A 14,612-nucleotide genomic window follows, 5' to 3' on the forward strand; every position below is an offset into this window, starting at 1 on the left:
ACAGCTTTGTTTTGATGCACACTATTCTTCAATTTATTCCTTCTTTTCCCCTCAGCATGATAAATGCAGACTTCAGTACGGCCGCTGTTCTGATTTCTTTTGGAGCTGTCCTGGGAAAAACAAGTCCTGTGCAAATGTTGATCATGACAATCCTAGAAATTGCTGTATTTGCTGGCAATGAATATCTGGTTGGTGAGATATTTCAGGTAAGTTAGAGATTTATACTTCCTGATTTCCAAGCATCATTTCTTATCATTCTGCCACATGTAACAAGCCCCTGCTGTACACAAGGATGATCCTCAGTGAGCGTGATACCAGGGAAAGAACAAACCTGACTGAGTGCTGGCTGCAAAACTGAGTTGTATGCACACACTTCAGGTCAGCTTCACAAACCTACTAGAAGTCAGGGTTAGGCATCCTCATTATTACCATCTATGCACAGCAAAATGGCCACTGACGTGAAATGATTTAACTCAGTCTCAATTTAAACCCAGTTTTTCTAACTTCATAACTCTTTTGATCTGTTGTTTTCTGTTTTGAGCTTTTTGTTGTTGTTTTGTTTTTAATATTTTATTTATTTATTTGAGAGAGAGGAAGGGGAGGACAGACAGAGAGAGAGACAAAATAGGTGCTCCAGGGCTTCCAGCCATTGCAAAATGAACTCCAGATACACGCCATGTTGTGCATCTGGCTAACGTGGGTCTTGGGGAATTGAACCAAGGTCCTTTGGCTTTGCAGGCAAGCACCTTAACTGCTAAGCCTTCTCTCCAGCCCCTTGGGTTTTTTTTTTTTTTTTTTTGTTTGTTTTTTTTTTTGAGGTAGGTTCTTGCTCTAGCCCAAGCTGACCTGGAATTCACTATGTAGTCTCAGGCTGGCCTCAAACTCAAGGCAATCCTCCTATCTCTGCCTCCTGAGTGCTAGGATTAAAGACATGCGCCACCATGCCTGGCTTGATCTATTTTTTTAAAAATTATGTTATTTATTTATTTGTGAGAGAGAGAGAAAGAGAGAAAAAGAGGCATATGGGCAAAGAGAGAGAGAAAGAATAGGTGTGCCAGGACCTCTAGCCGCTGCAGACAAACTCCAGATAATTGTTACCTTGTGCATCTGGCTTACAGCGTACGTGGGTACTAGGGAATTGAACCTGGATTCTTAAACTTCACAGGCAAGCACTTTAACTGCTTAGCTATCTCTCCAGCCCTCTTTTGATTTTTTTAATATCACCTATCAATGGTTAATTACTACTTATATTTGAACTACTACTAGATGAATAGCTCTCTACAAAAGCATAGATAGGCTTTAGTTAAAGAGTAGGTCAAATTTCTTCCTCTCCCTGAAAATTTAATTAACTTACCCCAAAAATAATAAATACGATATTTCTGACCACATTTCCATATTTTGCCATTCATAATTATGCACGTTTTTACATGAGTCAACTTTCTTGTTGTGGTAAAATACTTGAGGAAAATGAATGTGTGGGAGGAAAGACTGACTTTAGCTCATGGTTTTCAAAGGATTCAGTCTATGTTTGTGGGGCCTTTGTGAGGCAAGACGTCACACTGGGGAGCACATGATAGAGCAAAGCAAATCACCTCATAGTGGACAGGGAAAGAGACTAGGGACAAAGTCGGATTCGAAGAGCACACTGGCAATGACCTACTCCCTTCAATGAGGCTCCACCTCTGTAGTTTCCATTTCCTCCCAGTGGTCCACTAACCTATGACTTCCTCAGTGGTCTAATCCACAGAGACGATCTGAGCCCTCGGGGTTCCCACCTCTGAACACTGACTGTCAGGAACCCGGCCTTCAACTTGTGAACCTTAGGGGTCGTTGCAGGTCTCAATGCATTCCAACCAAAGACATCCATAAAACGAAATAGAGGGGTGTAGGGGTGATGAGAAAGTGTACCTAATTTAGATGGAGGAGTAAAGGAAGAAGTGGCAATAAAGCGGGCATGTGAGAGTTTCATAGGTCACTAATGAAGAGACGTGTACTTTAAAGTGACTACACGCAGAGAGCCTTGAATTATTAATGTGGAATTAAAGGAAGTCCTTGAGTTGAAGTGAGAGGAAAGAAAGAGGACAGGCCATCAAGGCAAGAAGATCAGCATAATCGAGGACCCTATAGGCTGAATGTATTGATTAAATGAGACCAATTTGGTGGATCCAGAGAAAGTTATTTTGCCTATAAACATGTAGGCATTTATAGGGAGACTTAGATTTACATGGCGTCTGTAAAATCTAACCACGATTCACTGCCCACTCAGACTCCCCTGCAGCCACGTGGAGAAGCAGAGCGAGGTTCCCACGTGGAGGATGTTCATGTGCTGGGCGGCTGGAGGGTGTGGACATGGATGTGCTCGATGCAATCCAGCAGAGTGTGGCTCTTCAGGGGATCTATGTCTAAGGCTCAAAGATGAAACCTGGGATGAATAGATGGCTTAGTGGTTAAGGCACTTGCCAGCGAAGCCCAGGGACCCAGGTTCAATTCCCCAGTCCCCATGTAAGCCAGATACACAAGGTGGCACATGCATCTGGGGTTCATTTGCAGTGGCTACAGGCCCGGTGCTCTTTCTCTCTCTCTCTACCTCATTCTCTCTCTCTCTCTTTCAAATAAATAAATATTTTTTTTAAAGATGAAACAAAGAGAAAGGAAGGGAGGAGGGTACTTAATAGGTTGGTATTGTATATATGTAAGTACAATGATTGAGATGGGGAGGTAATATGATGGAGAATGGAATTTCAAAGGGGAAAGTGTGGGGGGGGGAAGGGAGGGTATTACCATGGGATATTTTTTTATAATCATGGAAAATGTTAATAAAAAATTTTTTTAAAAAAAGATGAAACATAATCAGGAGATGCTTTTTACTTCACTTTGTACCACTCTAAAAAGTCTTAAGTAAATACATTTATACAGTGTTCCTGTCTTGGGATGTATAGAACTGTGTTTCTTGGCATTTTAAATTTTTCCTTAATTTTTCTCTTAAAAGCAGTCCTGGAACTTCATGTGATCATACAGCACAGGAAAAATGTCTGGCCTTCTGAGGGTTCAAGTCTGAGTTGTAATTAAGTCAGCTTTAGCTAAAATGCCAAATGAATGCAAATGATTGTTTGTTTTGTATCAAGAGCAATACATAATAATAGTTCACTGAGAATCTCTCAAACTTTAAAAAAATGTAGCCAAGCATGTTCTGAGCACCTACCAAAGGACTGGGCCCTTCTGGAATATTCTCATCTCAGTGCCAACACAACTCAATTAGGTGGGAAGTTCTTCATATTCAGAGTTTAGTAATTGGTCAACTGTCACAACCCGAGAAGTACTTGACCTCCAGTTCGAAGTTGGTTTGATATATGTCTACAGAGCTTGTGTAGAATTTTGCCCTCTTGGTTTTTCGAGGTAGGGTCCTGCTCTAGCCCAGGCTGACCTGGAATTCACTCTGTAGTCTCAGGGTGGCCTCTAACTCAGTGATCCTCCTAGCTCCGCCTCCTGAGTGCTGGGATTAAGGGCGTGCGCCACCACGCCCACGCCCAGCTTCAGCCTCTTTATTTATTTTTTTTAAATATCCTGTGTCTCATCATGAAACAATTTATTTATTTTTTTTACTGTTGGTCCAGTTTCTCCTCCTTTTACAAGAATGCAACTTTGTCCCCTCAGGCCACTGATATTGGGGCATCAATGACAATTCATGCCTTTGGAGCCTACTTTGGACTGGCTGTAGCTGGTGTCTTATATCGATCTGGCCTGAGGTGGGAACATGAGAACGAAGAATCTGTCTACCACTCTGACTTGTTCGCGATGATCGGTGAGCGGAAATGCACTTGTCCGGTTCTTGTCTACCCTGTGAGGCCTAAGGACTGTGAGCTCCCGCGTTGTGTAGAGAGGATCTTTTGAAGGAGCCTCCTTTGAAGGCCACTTCGTGCTGGATAAATGCTCTTCTTTTTGTACCCCTCTTAGATAACTAAGCCTAAAATTAGACTATACTATCAGTGCCCTGAACAAATTGCTCTCTTCTTGTGTGGTCTACTCATATGAATCCTTATAATTCTCAGGGACTCTTTTCTTGTGGATATTTTGGCCCAGCTTCAATTCTGCCATTGCGGAAGCTGGAGAACCTCAGTTTAGGGCCATTGTCAACACCTACTTCTCTCTTGCTGCCTGCGTGATCACAGCTTTCGCACTATCCAGCCTTGTTGAGCACCGAGGCAAGCTTGATATGGTGAGTGCCGATAACATCCCCAATGGAAACCTCGTTAGGAATGGTGAGAGCTGTTCAGGGAAGCAGGTAGCTTCCACATCAGTATTGAGCTGCCTTAAAACAAGACATGTCAGAGTAGGAAAAGATAATATGATAGGTGTACGTGGGTTCTATTCTCCCAGCTGTAGTCTTCTCAAAAAATGACTGACTGCAAGGTGGCATTTGAATATGACTGTGCGGAATTAACATGACAGTGGGACTGCCTGGTGCAATTCAAGAAGAGCTTTCAGTGGTGCCAGTCAGTGATCAGTTTCTCATTCTATGCTTATGTAAGGTGCCTCCCCTGGGGGAATATGGAAACTCTCTGCAGTAATTGTTTCAACTTCCGTGTGCCTAAAGTTTGGTCAGCGTGGTAAAAGGTGCTTGCTTGCAAAGGCGATGGCCCAGGTTCAATTTCCCCCCAATTTCCCAGTACTCACATCAAACCAGACAAAGTGGCACGTGCACATCTGGAATCCATTTGCAGTGGCAGGATATTCCTGAAGCACCCATTACTGCTCTCTCTCTCTCTAAAATACATAAGTAAAGGAAAATATTTTGAAAATAACTCAAATAGTATTCTTCATAGAAATAGAAGAAACAAGAATAAAAAAAAAATAGAAGAAACAATCCTGAAGTTCATGTGGAAAAATAAAAGACCCCAAATAGCCAAAGTAGTCTTAAGCAGAAAGAGCAGTGCTGGAGGCATTTACCTCACAAGCTGTGCTACAAAGCCATAGTAAAAACAAACAAACAAAAAACCCAGCATGATACTGGGGGAGGGAGAGGCTGTAAATCATACACAGACCAGAGGACACAGAAATAAACTCACCAAATTTCGACAAAGATGTCAACAGTATACACTGGAGAAAAGAAAGGATAGCTTCACCAGTAAATGAATTTTCACATAAAAAAGAAACTAGATAGCAATTTCTTACCCTGCGTAAAAATTTTTAAAAAATGGATCAAAAACATTAATATAAGACTGAACCTCTGAAAGTGATAAAAGAAAACATTTCTAGATAGAGAAGATAAGATCATTCTGCAAAGGACTCCAATAGCACAGGAAATTTTTCAAGAATTGACAAATGAGATCGCATGCAATTAAAAACGTTCTGGCCGGGTGCGGTGGCGCACGCCTTTAATCCCAGCACTTGGGAGGCAGAGGTAGGAGGATCACCGTGAGTTCGAGGCCACCCTGAGGCTACCTAGTGAATTCCAGGTCAGCCTGGGCTACAGTGAGACCCTACTTCGAAAAACCAAAAAAAAAAAAAAAAAAAAACCAAAAAAAAAAAAAAACGTTCTGCACAGCAAAGAATCTATCAGCAGAATTAAGGGACAGCCTGCAAAAGAGCAGTGAATATTTTCAGTTTTTAAATGCCAGGCATAGTAATATACACCTGTCATCCCAGCACCTCGGAGGCTGAAACAGGAGGGTCAAGAGTTTGAAGTCATAGCGATTAAGTTGCTTACCTACAAAGCCAAAGGACCCAGGTTTGATCCCCTAGTACTCACGTAACGCCAAATGCTCAAGGCAGCACATGCATCTGAAGTTCATTTGCAGTGGTTAGAGGCCCTGGTGCACCCATTCTCTCTCTTTCTTAAATAAATAAATAAAGTATTTTTTAAAAGTAAAAAGAAAAAAAAAAAGTTTGAAGCCAGGCCAGGCATGGTAGTGCACATCTTTAATCCAAGCACTTGGGAGGCAGAGGTAGGAGGATCACCATGAGTTTGAGGCCATCCTGAGACTACATAGTGAGTTACAAATCAGCATGAAATAAAAAAAAAAAAGAATTTGAGGCCAGAAGCTGTTTCAAGAAAAATTACATATATTAAGTTGACCTTTTTTTTTTTTTTTTTTTTAAATCGAGGTAAGGTCTCACTCTAGCTCAGGCTGACTTGGAGTTTATTATGTAGTCTCAGGGTGGCCTCGAACTCACAGTGATCCTCCCACCTATGCCTTCCGAGTGCTGGGATTAAAGGTGTGTGCCACCACACCCGGCAAGTTGACCCTTTGACTAAAGACTGATCCAGATAGTCCACCTCATTCCCCTCTCCCCACTCATGATTCTGCATCCTCCACACAGGTTCACATTCAGAATGCTACTCTTGCTGGAGGAGTCGCTGTGGGCACCTGTGCGGACATGAATATCCCCCCGTATGCGTCTATGATCATTGGGAGCACTGCAGGAATTGTCTCTGTGCTGGGATACAAGTTCCTGAGTGTAAGTGTGAACCTGATATCTGCATATGTCTCTGCTGGGATACAAGCTCCTGACTGTCAGAACCTTGCATCTGCATTGTTCTCTCCCACTTGAAAAAAGAGAAGCAGCCTTCTAACATCCCTGGAGGCCCTTTGCCCTCTAGATCCAGAAACACTGCTCACTGGTCACGCTTCAATCATGGGCTGGCTCCGCTTGCTCTTGACTTCTGTGCAGCAGGAGAGAATGTGATGTCAGTCACCTCTAATTCAGGCTGTGTGCTGCTTCCTCAAGAGAAGTTCCATTGATGTTTTTTTTTTTTTTTGGCGGGGGTGGGGGTCAAGGTAGGGTCTCACTCTAGCCCAGGCTGACCTGGAATTCACTCTGTATTCTCAGGGTGACCTCGAACGCATGGTGATCCTCCTCCTCTGCCTCCCAAGTCCTGGGATTAAAGGCGTGCGCCACCACTCCTGGCACCAGTGATGATTTCCATTGCTGTTCCTGATTTGTTTTTTTGTGTCACCAAATACTTTGTGCTCTCTTTTAAGTGATTTAGGATGTTATTAGAAAGTGAGAAGGTGAGGGCTGGAGAGATGGTTCAGCAGTTAAGGTGCTTGCCTGCACCTTATGACCTGGGTTTGATTCCCCAGTACCCACATAAAACCACAGATGCACAAAGTGGCACATGCATCTGGAATTCATTTGCAGTGGCTAGATGCTCTGGCATGCCCATTCATTTTCTCTCTCTCCCTCTCTCTCTTTCATTTTCTGCATGCAAATAAATAAATAAGAGAAAGTGAGAAGGTAAAATCACTCTCCTAGAAAGTCACTAATTACTGAAAGGACAGTTTTACTACTAATGTTTCCAAATAATTTGATGCAGATACAATGAGGACTGAGTTTTTAAGTAAAACTTCTGGGTAGGGGAGGAGATGGACAGATATAGGCCAGAGGATACAAAGTATCAAGCATATAAGAGAACAAGTTTGAGGGCTAACGCCCACGAGGGATATCGATTTTTAAAATGTTTGCCTGGTGGACTTCATGCTAATCAGTAGCTTTTATCTATTTATGTCACAGAAGCAAAACCAAAGAAAGGCAATTATAGAGATGGACCTGCTAATTTAGCTCATTATAGTAATCTTGTTACTACCTATGTGTTCTCACATATGTGTACACAATAAAATTTAATACATAAAAAGTTTCTTCTCAGGCTGGAGAGATAGCTTAGCGGTTAGGCACTTGCCTGTGAAGCCTAAGGACCCCGTTCGAGGCTCGGTTCACCAGGTCCCACATTAGCCAGATGCACAAGGGGGCGCACGCGTCTGGAGTTCGTTTGCAGAGGCTGGAAGCCCTGGCGCGCCCATTCTCTCTCTCTCCCTCTATCTGTCTTTCTCTCTGTGTCTGTCGCTCTCAAATAAATAAATTAATTAATTAAAAATTTTTAAAAAAAAGTTTCTTCTGTATTTATTTGCTTCCATTATGGAGCTCTGTGTTTGACTAAGAGAATCAAAAGCTTTCCTCTTTTCACAATCCCAGCCGCTTCTCGCTAGCAAACTAATGATCCAAGATACATGTGGTGTCCATAACCTGCACGGTCTGCCCGGTGTGACTGGAGCTCTCGCCAGCATTGTGGTCATAGCCATGGGAGCGTCGGAGATGTGAGTATAAGCAAGTGGATTTTCCTTTCCTTGCACTTTTTTCCTTTTTCTTTTTCTTTTCTTTTTTTTTTTTTTTTTGAGTTAAGGTCTCACTCTAGCCCAGGCTGACCTGGAATTCACTATGTAGTCTCAGGGTGGCCTCGAACTCACGGAGATCCTCCTACCTCTGCCTCCCGCGTGCTGGGATGAAAGGCGTGCGCCACCACGCCCGGCTCCCTGGGCTTTTTAATAGCGTTTGCCGACATGTCCACTGATGGAGGGGCTTTCTTTTCTCGTTAGCATTACAGACCAAAGTTGGCAAGGATCCTCTTTACAAGAGTCAGAGACACCAAGACAGTGGTGTTTCCCAGTGTTTTCAAACTGGTTTTCCCCAGGACCACTCATTTAATCTTTCAACACTATCGATTGCCTCCCAGCAGTGACACATAGTACTGGGATACAACAGCAGTTCTATCTCATTTGTCACTCATTTAGTGGCCACTTATGTACTTGAGTAGCCTTTTATCATATCAATACGTCCACCTTCAAAATCAAAAGTATTTTATTTCCTGTTTTTTTTTTAATTTTTTAATTAACAACTTCCATGATTATAAAAAATTGGTAATTCCTTCCCCCTCCCCTTTTCCGTTGTTTTTATCTCTGATGTAAACATACACTTAGAAGTCTTCAATGAATTCTTTCTACTAACTATGCTAAACTTAGCTTTTGCAACCTTCTTGAGAGGTCTTCTGGTTTCATTAAAATTGTTTCTTTACAGTGGGTGAGGCTAGCCCACGTTGCTTTATACATTCCTCCACCTTCGATGTCTAGAAGAGAAGCTGACAGCACTGTTATTAAGCCCTATTTATTGAATGAGTCAGGGATCGACTTTTGAGTGCTACACTCTTTCTGAAGAAGGTGTCTCTTGTTTGTATGTAAGAAGTTTGTAATCAGTGCTCAGGAATGCCAAAGAAATTAAAACTTGTAGCGAATGTTTTTGCTCCTTGCTTGTGTGTGCGGCAGCACTCTGATATGAAGACGGCCAACCCTCGGGCTCTCAGCCAGCAAGCCTTGCTTGTTGTTACCCAGGAAAACACACAGTCTGCTCCCATTTGGCTTCCTAGGTCCAGCGTAGGCATGCAGGCCGCGGCACTGGGCTCCTCCATCGGCACGGCGGTAGTCGGAGGTCTGGTTACAGGTGAGCAGAAAAAGCGAATACGCGTCTGGGTGTGGTAGTATCATAACTGTAACCTGTTCGTTGGGAAATTGAGATTGGAGAATTGTGACTTGTGGGCCATTATAACACTATCTCAAAAAAAAAAAAAAGGTAAATTGTTGGCACTGGGAAGATAGTTTTGAGGGTAAAGTGTTTGTCTTCCAAACAAGGGAACCTGAATTCAATCCCGAGCATCCATGTGAAGTGTCTGTGTGCCCTGCACCGGGGAGACAGAGACAGGATGATCCTTGGAGTTCATTGGCCCAATTAATCCAATTAATCTAGACTAATTAGTGAGCTCCAGGCCAGTGGGAGACCCTGTCTCACAAAGAGGCAGGTGGCATTTCCGAGGATAACACCTGAGGCTGTCCTCTCACCTCTACGTGCATGGGCCCACACATGTACACACTTGGGTCTCCCCACACAGGAATGTGCGTACATACGTGCACACACACATTGAAGAAGTGAATCCTTGCCTGCACTCTGTTTTCTCCACGTAATACATTAATAAACGGGTCTACTGGAAACTTTAAGAAACGATCCAGCATTCTGGCCATAAATTGTCAGCCCAACCAGATATTTTCATAACAGGGTGTTAAATTACCATACTAATAGATGATCCTTCTCAGCTTCATAATCACATGTCTTCTTTTCCCTCTTCCTGGACAGGCTTAATTCTCAGGTTACCTGTCTGGAATCAGCCACCTGATGAGCACTGTTATGATGATTCTGTTTACTGGAAGGTAACGTGCAGGAGTCCAACAACGCGTGTAAATAATGGCTCTGTCATGGGTCAGCTGGCCAGGGTCTCATTTGCTCTACCAGGTTGAGACCATGGGTAGGTCGGCAGACAGACGTGACAGCAAAGTGGACCCTTCTAGTGTTCCTTGTGTCTCAGGATAGGGCCTTAGCCCTTGGCAGTGAGTGGCCAGCATTATATCTCTCAGCCTGGGGTCTAAGACACATGGTTCTGTAGACATGACAGCTCTCTAGAACTTTCCTGGTGTACAGTGTTTTGCATGTTCTTCTCCCTGGCTGTTATATTCTTTCGTCCTTCTTTAGTCTCCACCCTTCATTCTCTCGTCACCTCTTTTTATTTTTTTTAATTTAATTTAATTTAAAAAAATTTTTTGTTTATTTTTATTTATTTATTTGAAAGTGACAGAGAGAGAAAGAGGTAGATGGATAGAGAGAGAGAATGGGCACGCCAGGACCTCCAGCCACTGCAAATGAACTCCAGATGCGTGCACCCCCTTGTGCATCTGGCCAACGTGGGTCCTGAGGAATCGAGCCTCAAACCGGGGTCCTCAGGCTTCATAGGCAAGTGCTTAACCGCTAAGCCACCTCTCCAGCCCTAATTTAATTTAATTTATTTATTTATTTAAGAGCGACAGACACAGAGAGAAAGACAGATAGAGGGAGAGAGAGAGAATGGGCGCGCCAGGGCTTCCAGCCTCTGCAAACAAACTCCAGACACGTGTGCCCCCTTGTGCATCTGGGTAACATGGGACCTGGGGAACTGAGCCTCGAACCAGGGTCCTTAGGCTTCACAGGCAAGCGCTTAACCGCTAAGCCATCTCTCCAGCCCTAATTTTTTTATTTTTATCTTTTGGTTTTTTGAAGTAGGGTCTCACTTCTGGCCCAGGCTGACCTGGAATTCACTATGGCGTCTCAGGATGGCCTCGAACTCACGGCGATCCACCTACCTCTGCCTCCCGAGTGCTGGGATTAGAGGTGTGCGCCACCACGCCCGGCTTTAATAAAATGTTTTTAATGTGAGAGAGGGAGAATTGGCGCACCAGGTCCTCTAGCCACTGAAATCAAACTACAGACATGTGCGCCACCTTTTATGCACACGTGTCACCTTGTGTACGCGTGTAACCTTGTGTGCCTGGCTCACGTGGGTTCTAGGGAGTTGAACCTGGTTGAACTTAACCGCTAAGCCACTTCTCCAGCCCGCATCAGCTCTATTTCTGGTCACCTTCTTTTGGCTGTCCCGCCCACTGTCAAGCTATTCAGCTGCCTTGGCCACCACTGTGAACCCCGCAGGGTGCCAGCCCCTGTTTGGGATATCCACTAGCAGTACCCCAACCCCAGTGCTATTTGGGAGTCAGGAACCAGAACGAAGTACCAGGTGGGTGCGTCTGGGTCTGCGCTGCGACCAGTTCCGACAGCTGCGTGTGCTGCTTCCACTGGCAAGCAGCTGGCTGCTTTCCTGCCTACTGCTCACCTATTAACTCCTTGGACATTCTGCTCCCTCTCTCGTTCTGCTGCTACCCCCTCTCTGTCCTGTGTGCCGCTTCCCTTATGATACCAGCTCTTCTTGGACCCCTGGAAGTAGGCAATGAAGATCACTCAAGAGAAGTCTTTTGTTAGGTCGGCAGTTGTAACACAGGGAGCATTGCCTAGCTGACTCACTGAGTGAGACTGAGCGGCCTGCTTATATAGCCTGAAAAGGGGTTGTTTGGACAAATCATAGCCATTTGTGAGGGCCAATTATAGCCTTGCCTTCTAGCAACAATTACAGTCTATAAGGTTGGTGACAAATCATGGCCTTACCTCTTGGTTCCATTTATAGCAGTCTCTCTGGCCCAAATGGAAATGGTTGCAGTGTCATCTAGGTTTATTGAGTCTTTTTATATATATATATATATAGCAAAATGTCTGGCATAACCTGTTTCAAGCAGTCTTGGTTAGGGCTGCACTTTCTGGAGCCAGAGTAGTCAGCGGTGGTAAGTCTCAAGACGTGCGTGGAATGTCGCAGACAGTTAAGCTCTGGTGCTGGCGTAAGAGAGGAGCTGGACGTTACGCTGACAGCCCTTTGGTTCCAGGCAGCCAGAGCAGGAAGGACAGTCAAATTCCCCTATCCCCGTATGCTTGCTTACTTAGAGAATAATAGATGTTAGGAGTTCTACAATGTAAACTTAAAGAAGTTACCAATAACACGAATGACAATTTTGACCAAATTTTTTAGTGCTTTAGCAGTATTTACACCTACCACTTCCTAGGAGAGGTAGGTCTCCCTTACCATCCAACTCCACTAGTGAGAGCTTTGATTCAGGTCAGCTTGCTTGTGTGGCGTAGTTATGACAAAGCAGAATGAACTGTCTACTCACTCATGGATAGAGGCAGTGCATCCAGCCAGACAGAAATCATAAGTTAAGGTATGTTCTAAAATAATTTAGTTGACAAATGTCATTTCAGTTTTCTTATACTAATTTTTAAAAGGCAGTCATTAGAAATGGCAGTAATACTTGACAATACTATGAGATACTATAAAAAACTAAAAAACAAAACAGCCCAGTATGTATGGTTGAAGACCGAGTGAAAACACACCAGCAGGTCCTATGCTTAACAAAACATCGGCATCATTTCATGCGCCACTTCCTACTGGCATTTTCTCCCAAAGTACTTTCTGCACAGCTTGAGAGGGGTAGATACTTGGGTGACTTCAGTGGGAGTTTTAGGGGGTCTGGTTTTGGGAAATAGAGAATGTATTTAGGGTAGAGGAAATAAATATGTCTTCTAGTATTTTACTTCATCTCAAAAATTTTTTATTCTCTTTTTTTCTAATATTTGATAATAATTACTGAGAATACCTTCATTTTAATATTAACTTCTGACAGGCTCAGTGAAAAACTATTAAAATGCCAATCTTATTTACTTTCCAGGTCCCAAAGTCCAGAGAACATGATAATCTCTTCCCTCAACATGAGCACCACAACCATCTGGAACCTGAAGTCTAAGGGCCGTTCCTGAGCTAGGCTTCCTTCCCCCTTCTCAAGTAAAATTGAAATAACCAACAAAGAAAACACAGACAATATGGATACATCCCAACTTAGCAGTATAATAATATGCCTTTATTTCTGGTGCCATCTCTTGGCATTTGAATGGTTGCTAGTTGATCAGATGTGCTCATCATACAATGGGTTCCATTCAAGACTGCAAGAATGATTTTGCAAGTGGTTCAGTACAGAATGGACACTTGATATATAGTCTTGAATTTTTTTCCCCAAAGGGATAATTTAAACAGAAGCCAATATTTCTCAACTGTATGTTTTAAAGTTAAGTTATTAGGTTAGTATACAAAGTAATGGGTTTCATCATAACATCGTCCTACTTAGGCGGAATTAAATTTTGCTCTCATTCATGCCTTTCTCCCACTACCTTACCCATACTCCCCTTCCATCTCTGCCTTCCTTTCTCCTCCAGATAGTCACAACTTCTGTTTTGTTACAGCATTCCATTATCTTCTCTTCTGTTTCTCTATGTAAATACCATGTTCAGTTTCAAGATTACAAAACTGAAGTCAATGAAACAATACTACATAGGAAGAAACTTGTGCAGGAAAAATGAGAGAAATACATGTGTATGTTACAAAGTAACCATATTGTTCTAGTTAGTACTTTTTTTAAATTTAAAAGGTCATTAATATCATTAAGTCTTTGCTTGAATATTTACTTTTTTTTTTTTCTGAGGTAGGGTCTCACTCTAGCTCAGGCTGACCTGGAATTCATTATGGAGTCTCAGGCTGGCCTCGAACTCACAGAGATCCTCGTACCTCTGCCTCCCAAGTGCTGGGATTAAAGGTGTGCACCACCACGCCCAGCTGAATATTGACATCCTTAATACCATTTTCATAGTTATTTGTAATAAGAGCTCAAAAGCTATCTAATAAGGTCTATTTTGTATAAAATCTCAAAATAATTAAATATTATTATATAATAAGATGAGTCTTTGTCTCTCTTTGGTAGCTAGAATTCATTCTTGTAGGTTACTCATATATAAACTCTTCATACTTTACAAATATTGATTAAAGCATACTATTCATGCATTTGTCACAAAAAAATAAGCTAATTGTCTCATTTTGAGGCACTTAGTTTGAAGTATGGTAACTGACATAGTTGTATGAAATTAATGTACTTTTTTTGGGGGGGGTCTGGAAGCTTTTAAGATCTTTCTTCTATCCCTAAATTCCTGAAAGCTTGACAGGATGTGCTTAAATTTTAATAAGGAAACAAATTCCACCGTAATTAACAGGATGTTAATTTCTGATTACGTAACAATGGCACATTAGTTCCTTTTCTCATTGCTGTGGCTAAACACTGGGTAAGAGAAACTTGGGGGCTAAGGCCTTTGCTTTGGTTCACAGTTCAGGGGTGCAGTCCGGGATGGCAGGGGAATCATGGCAGCAGAAGTTTAAGGCGGCTGGTTGTATTACATCTGTAGTCAGAAAGTACAGAGCGATGAATCCTGATGCTCAGATCGGTTTTTCCTTTTTATCCCGTCCAGGGCCCCAGCCCATGGAATGCTGGAGCTTG

At 42.8% G+C, this 14,612-nt stretch overlaps 1 protein-coding gene across 1 annotated transcript in view; it reads left to right on the forward strand.

Annotated features, from left to right (window-relative positions):
• Rhag (Rh associated glycoprotein) overlaps positions 1-13,037 on the forward strand; it is a 28,514-nt gene extending 15,477 nt beyond the window's left edge. Inside the window, exons 3-10 of the mRNA XM_045157569.1 lie at positions 56-206; positions 3,655-3,802; positions 4,050-4,216; positions 6,322-6,459; positions 7,975-8,096; positions 9,200-9,273; positions 9,961-10,034; positions 12,963-13,037. Of these exons, the coding sequence (XP_045013504.1) occupies positions 56-206; positions 3,655-3,802; positions 4,050-4,216; positions 6,322-6,459; positions 7,975-8,096; positions 9,200-9,273; positions 9,961-10,034; positions 12,963-13,037 (949 nt within the window). The remainder of the gene's footprint in view (positions 1-55; positions 207-3,654; positions 3,803-4,049; positions 4,217-6,321; positions 6,460-7,974; positions 8,097-9,199; positions 9,274-9,960; positions 10,035-12,962) is intronic.
• The last annotated feature ends 1,575 nt before the right edge of the window (positions 13,038-14,612 follow it).

This window comes from Jaculus jaculus, chromosome 8, assembly GCF_020740685.1.
Source record: "Jaculus jaculus isolate mJacJac1 chromosome 8, mJacJac1.mat.Y.cur, whole genome shotgun sequence".
NCBI classification, from domain to species: Eukaryota; Metazoa; Chordata; class Mammalia; order Rodentia; family Dipodidae; genus Jaculus; species Jaculus jaculus.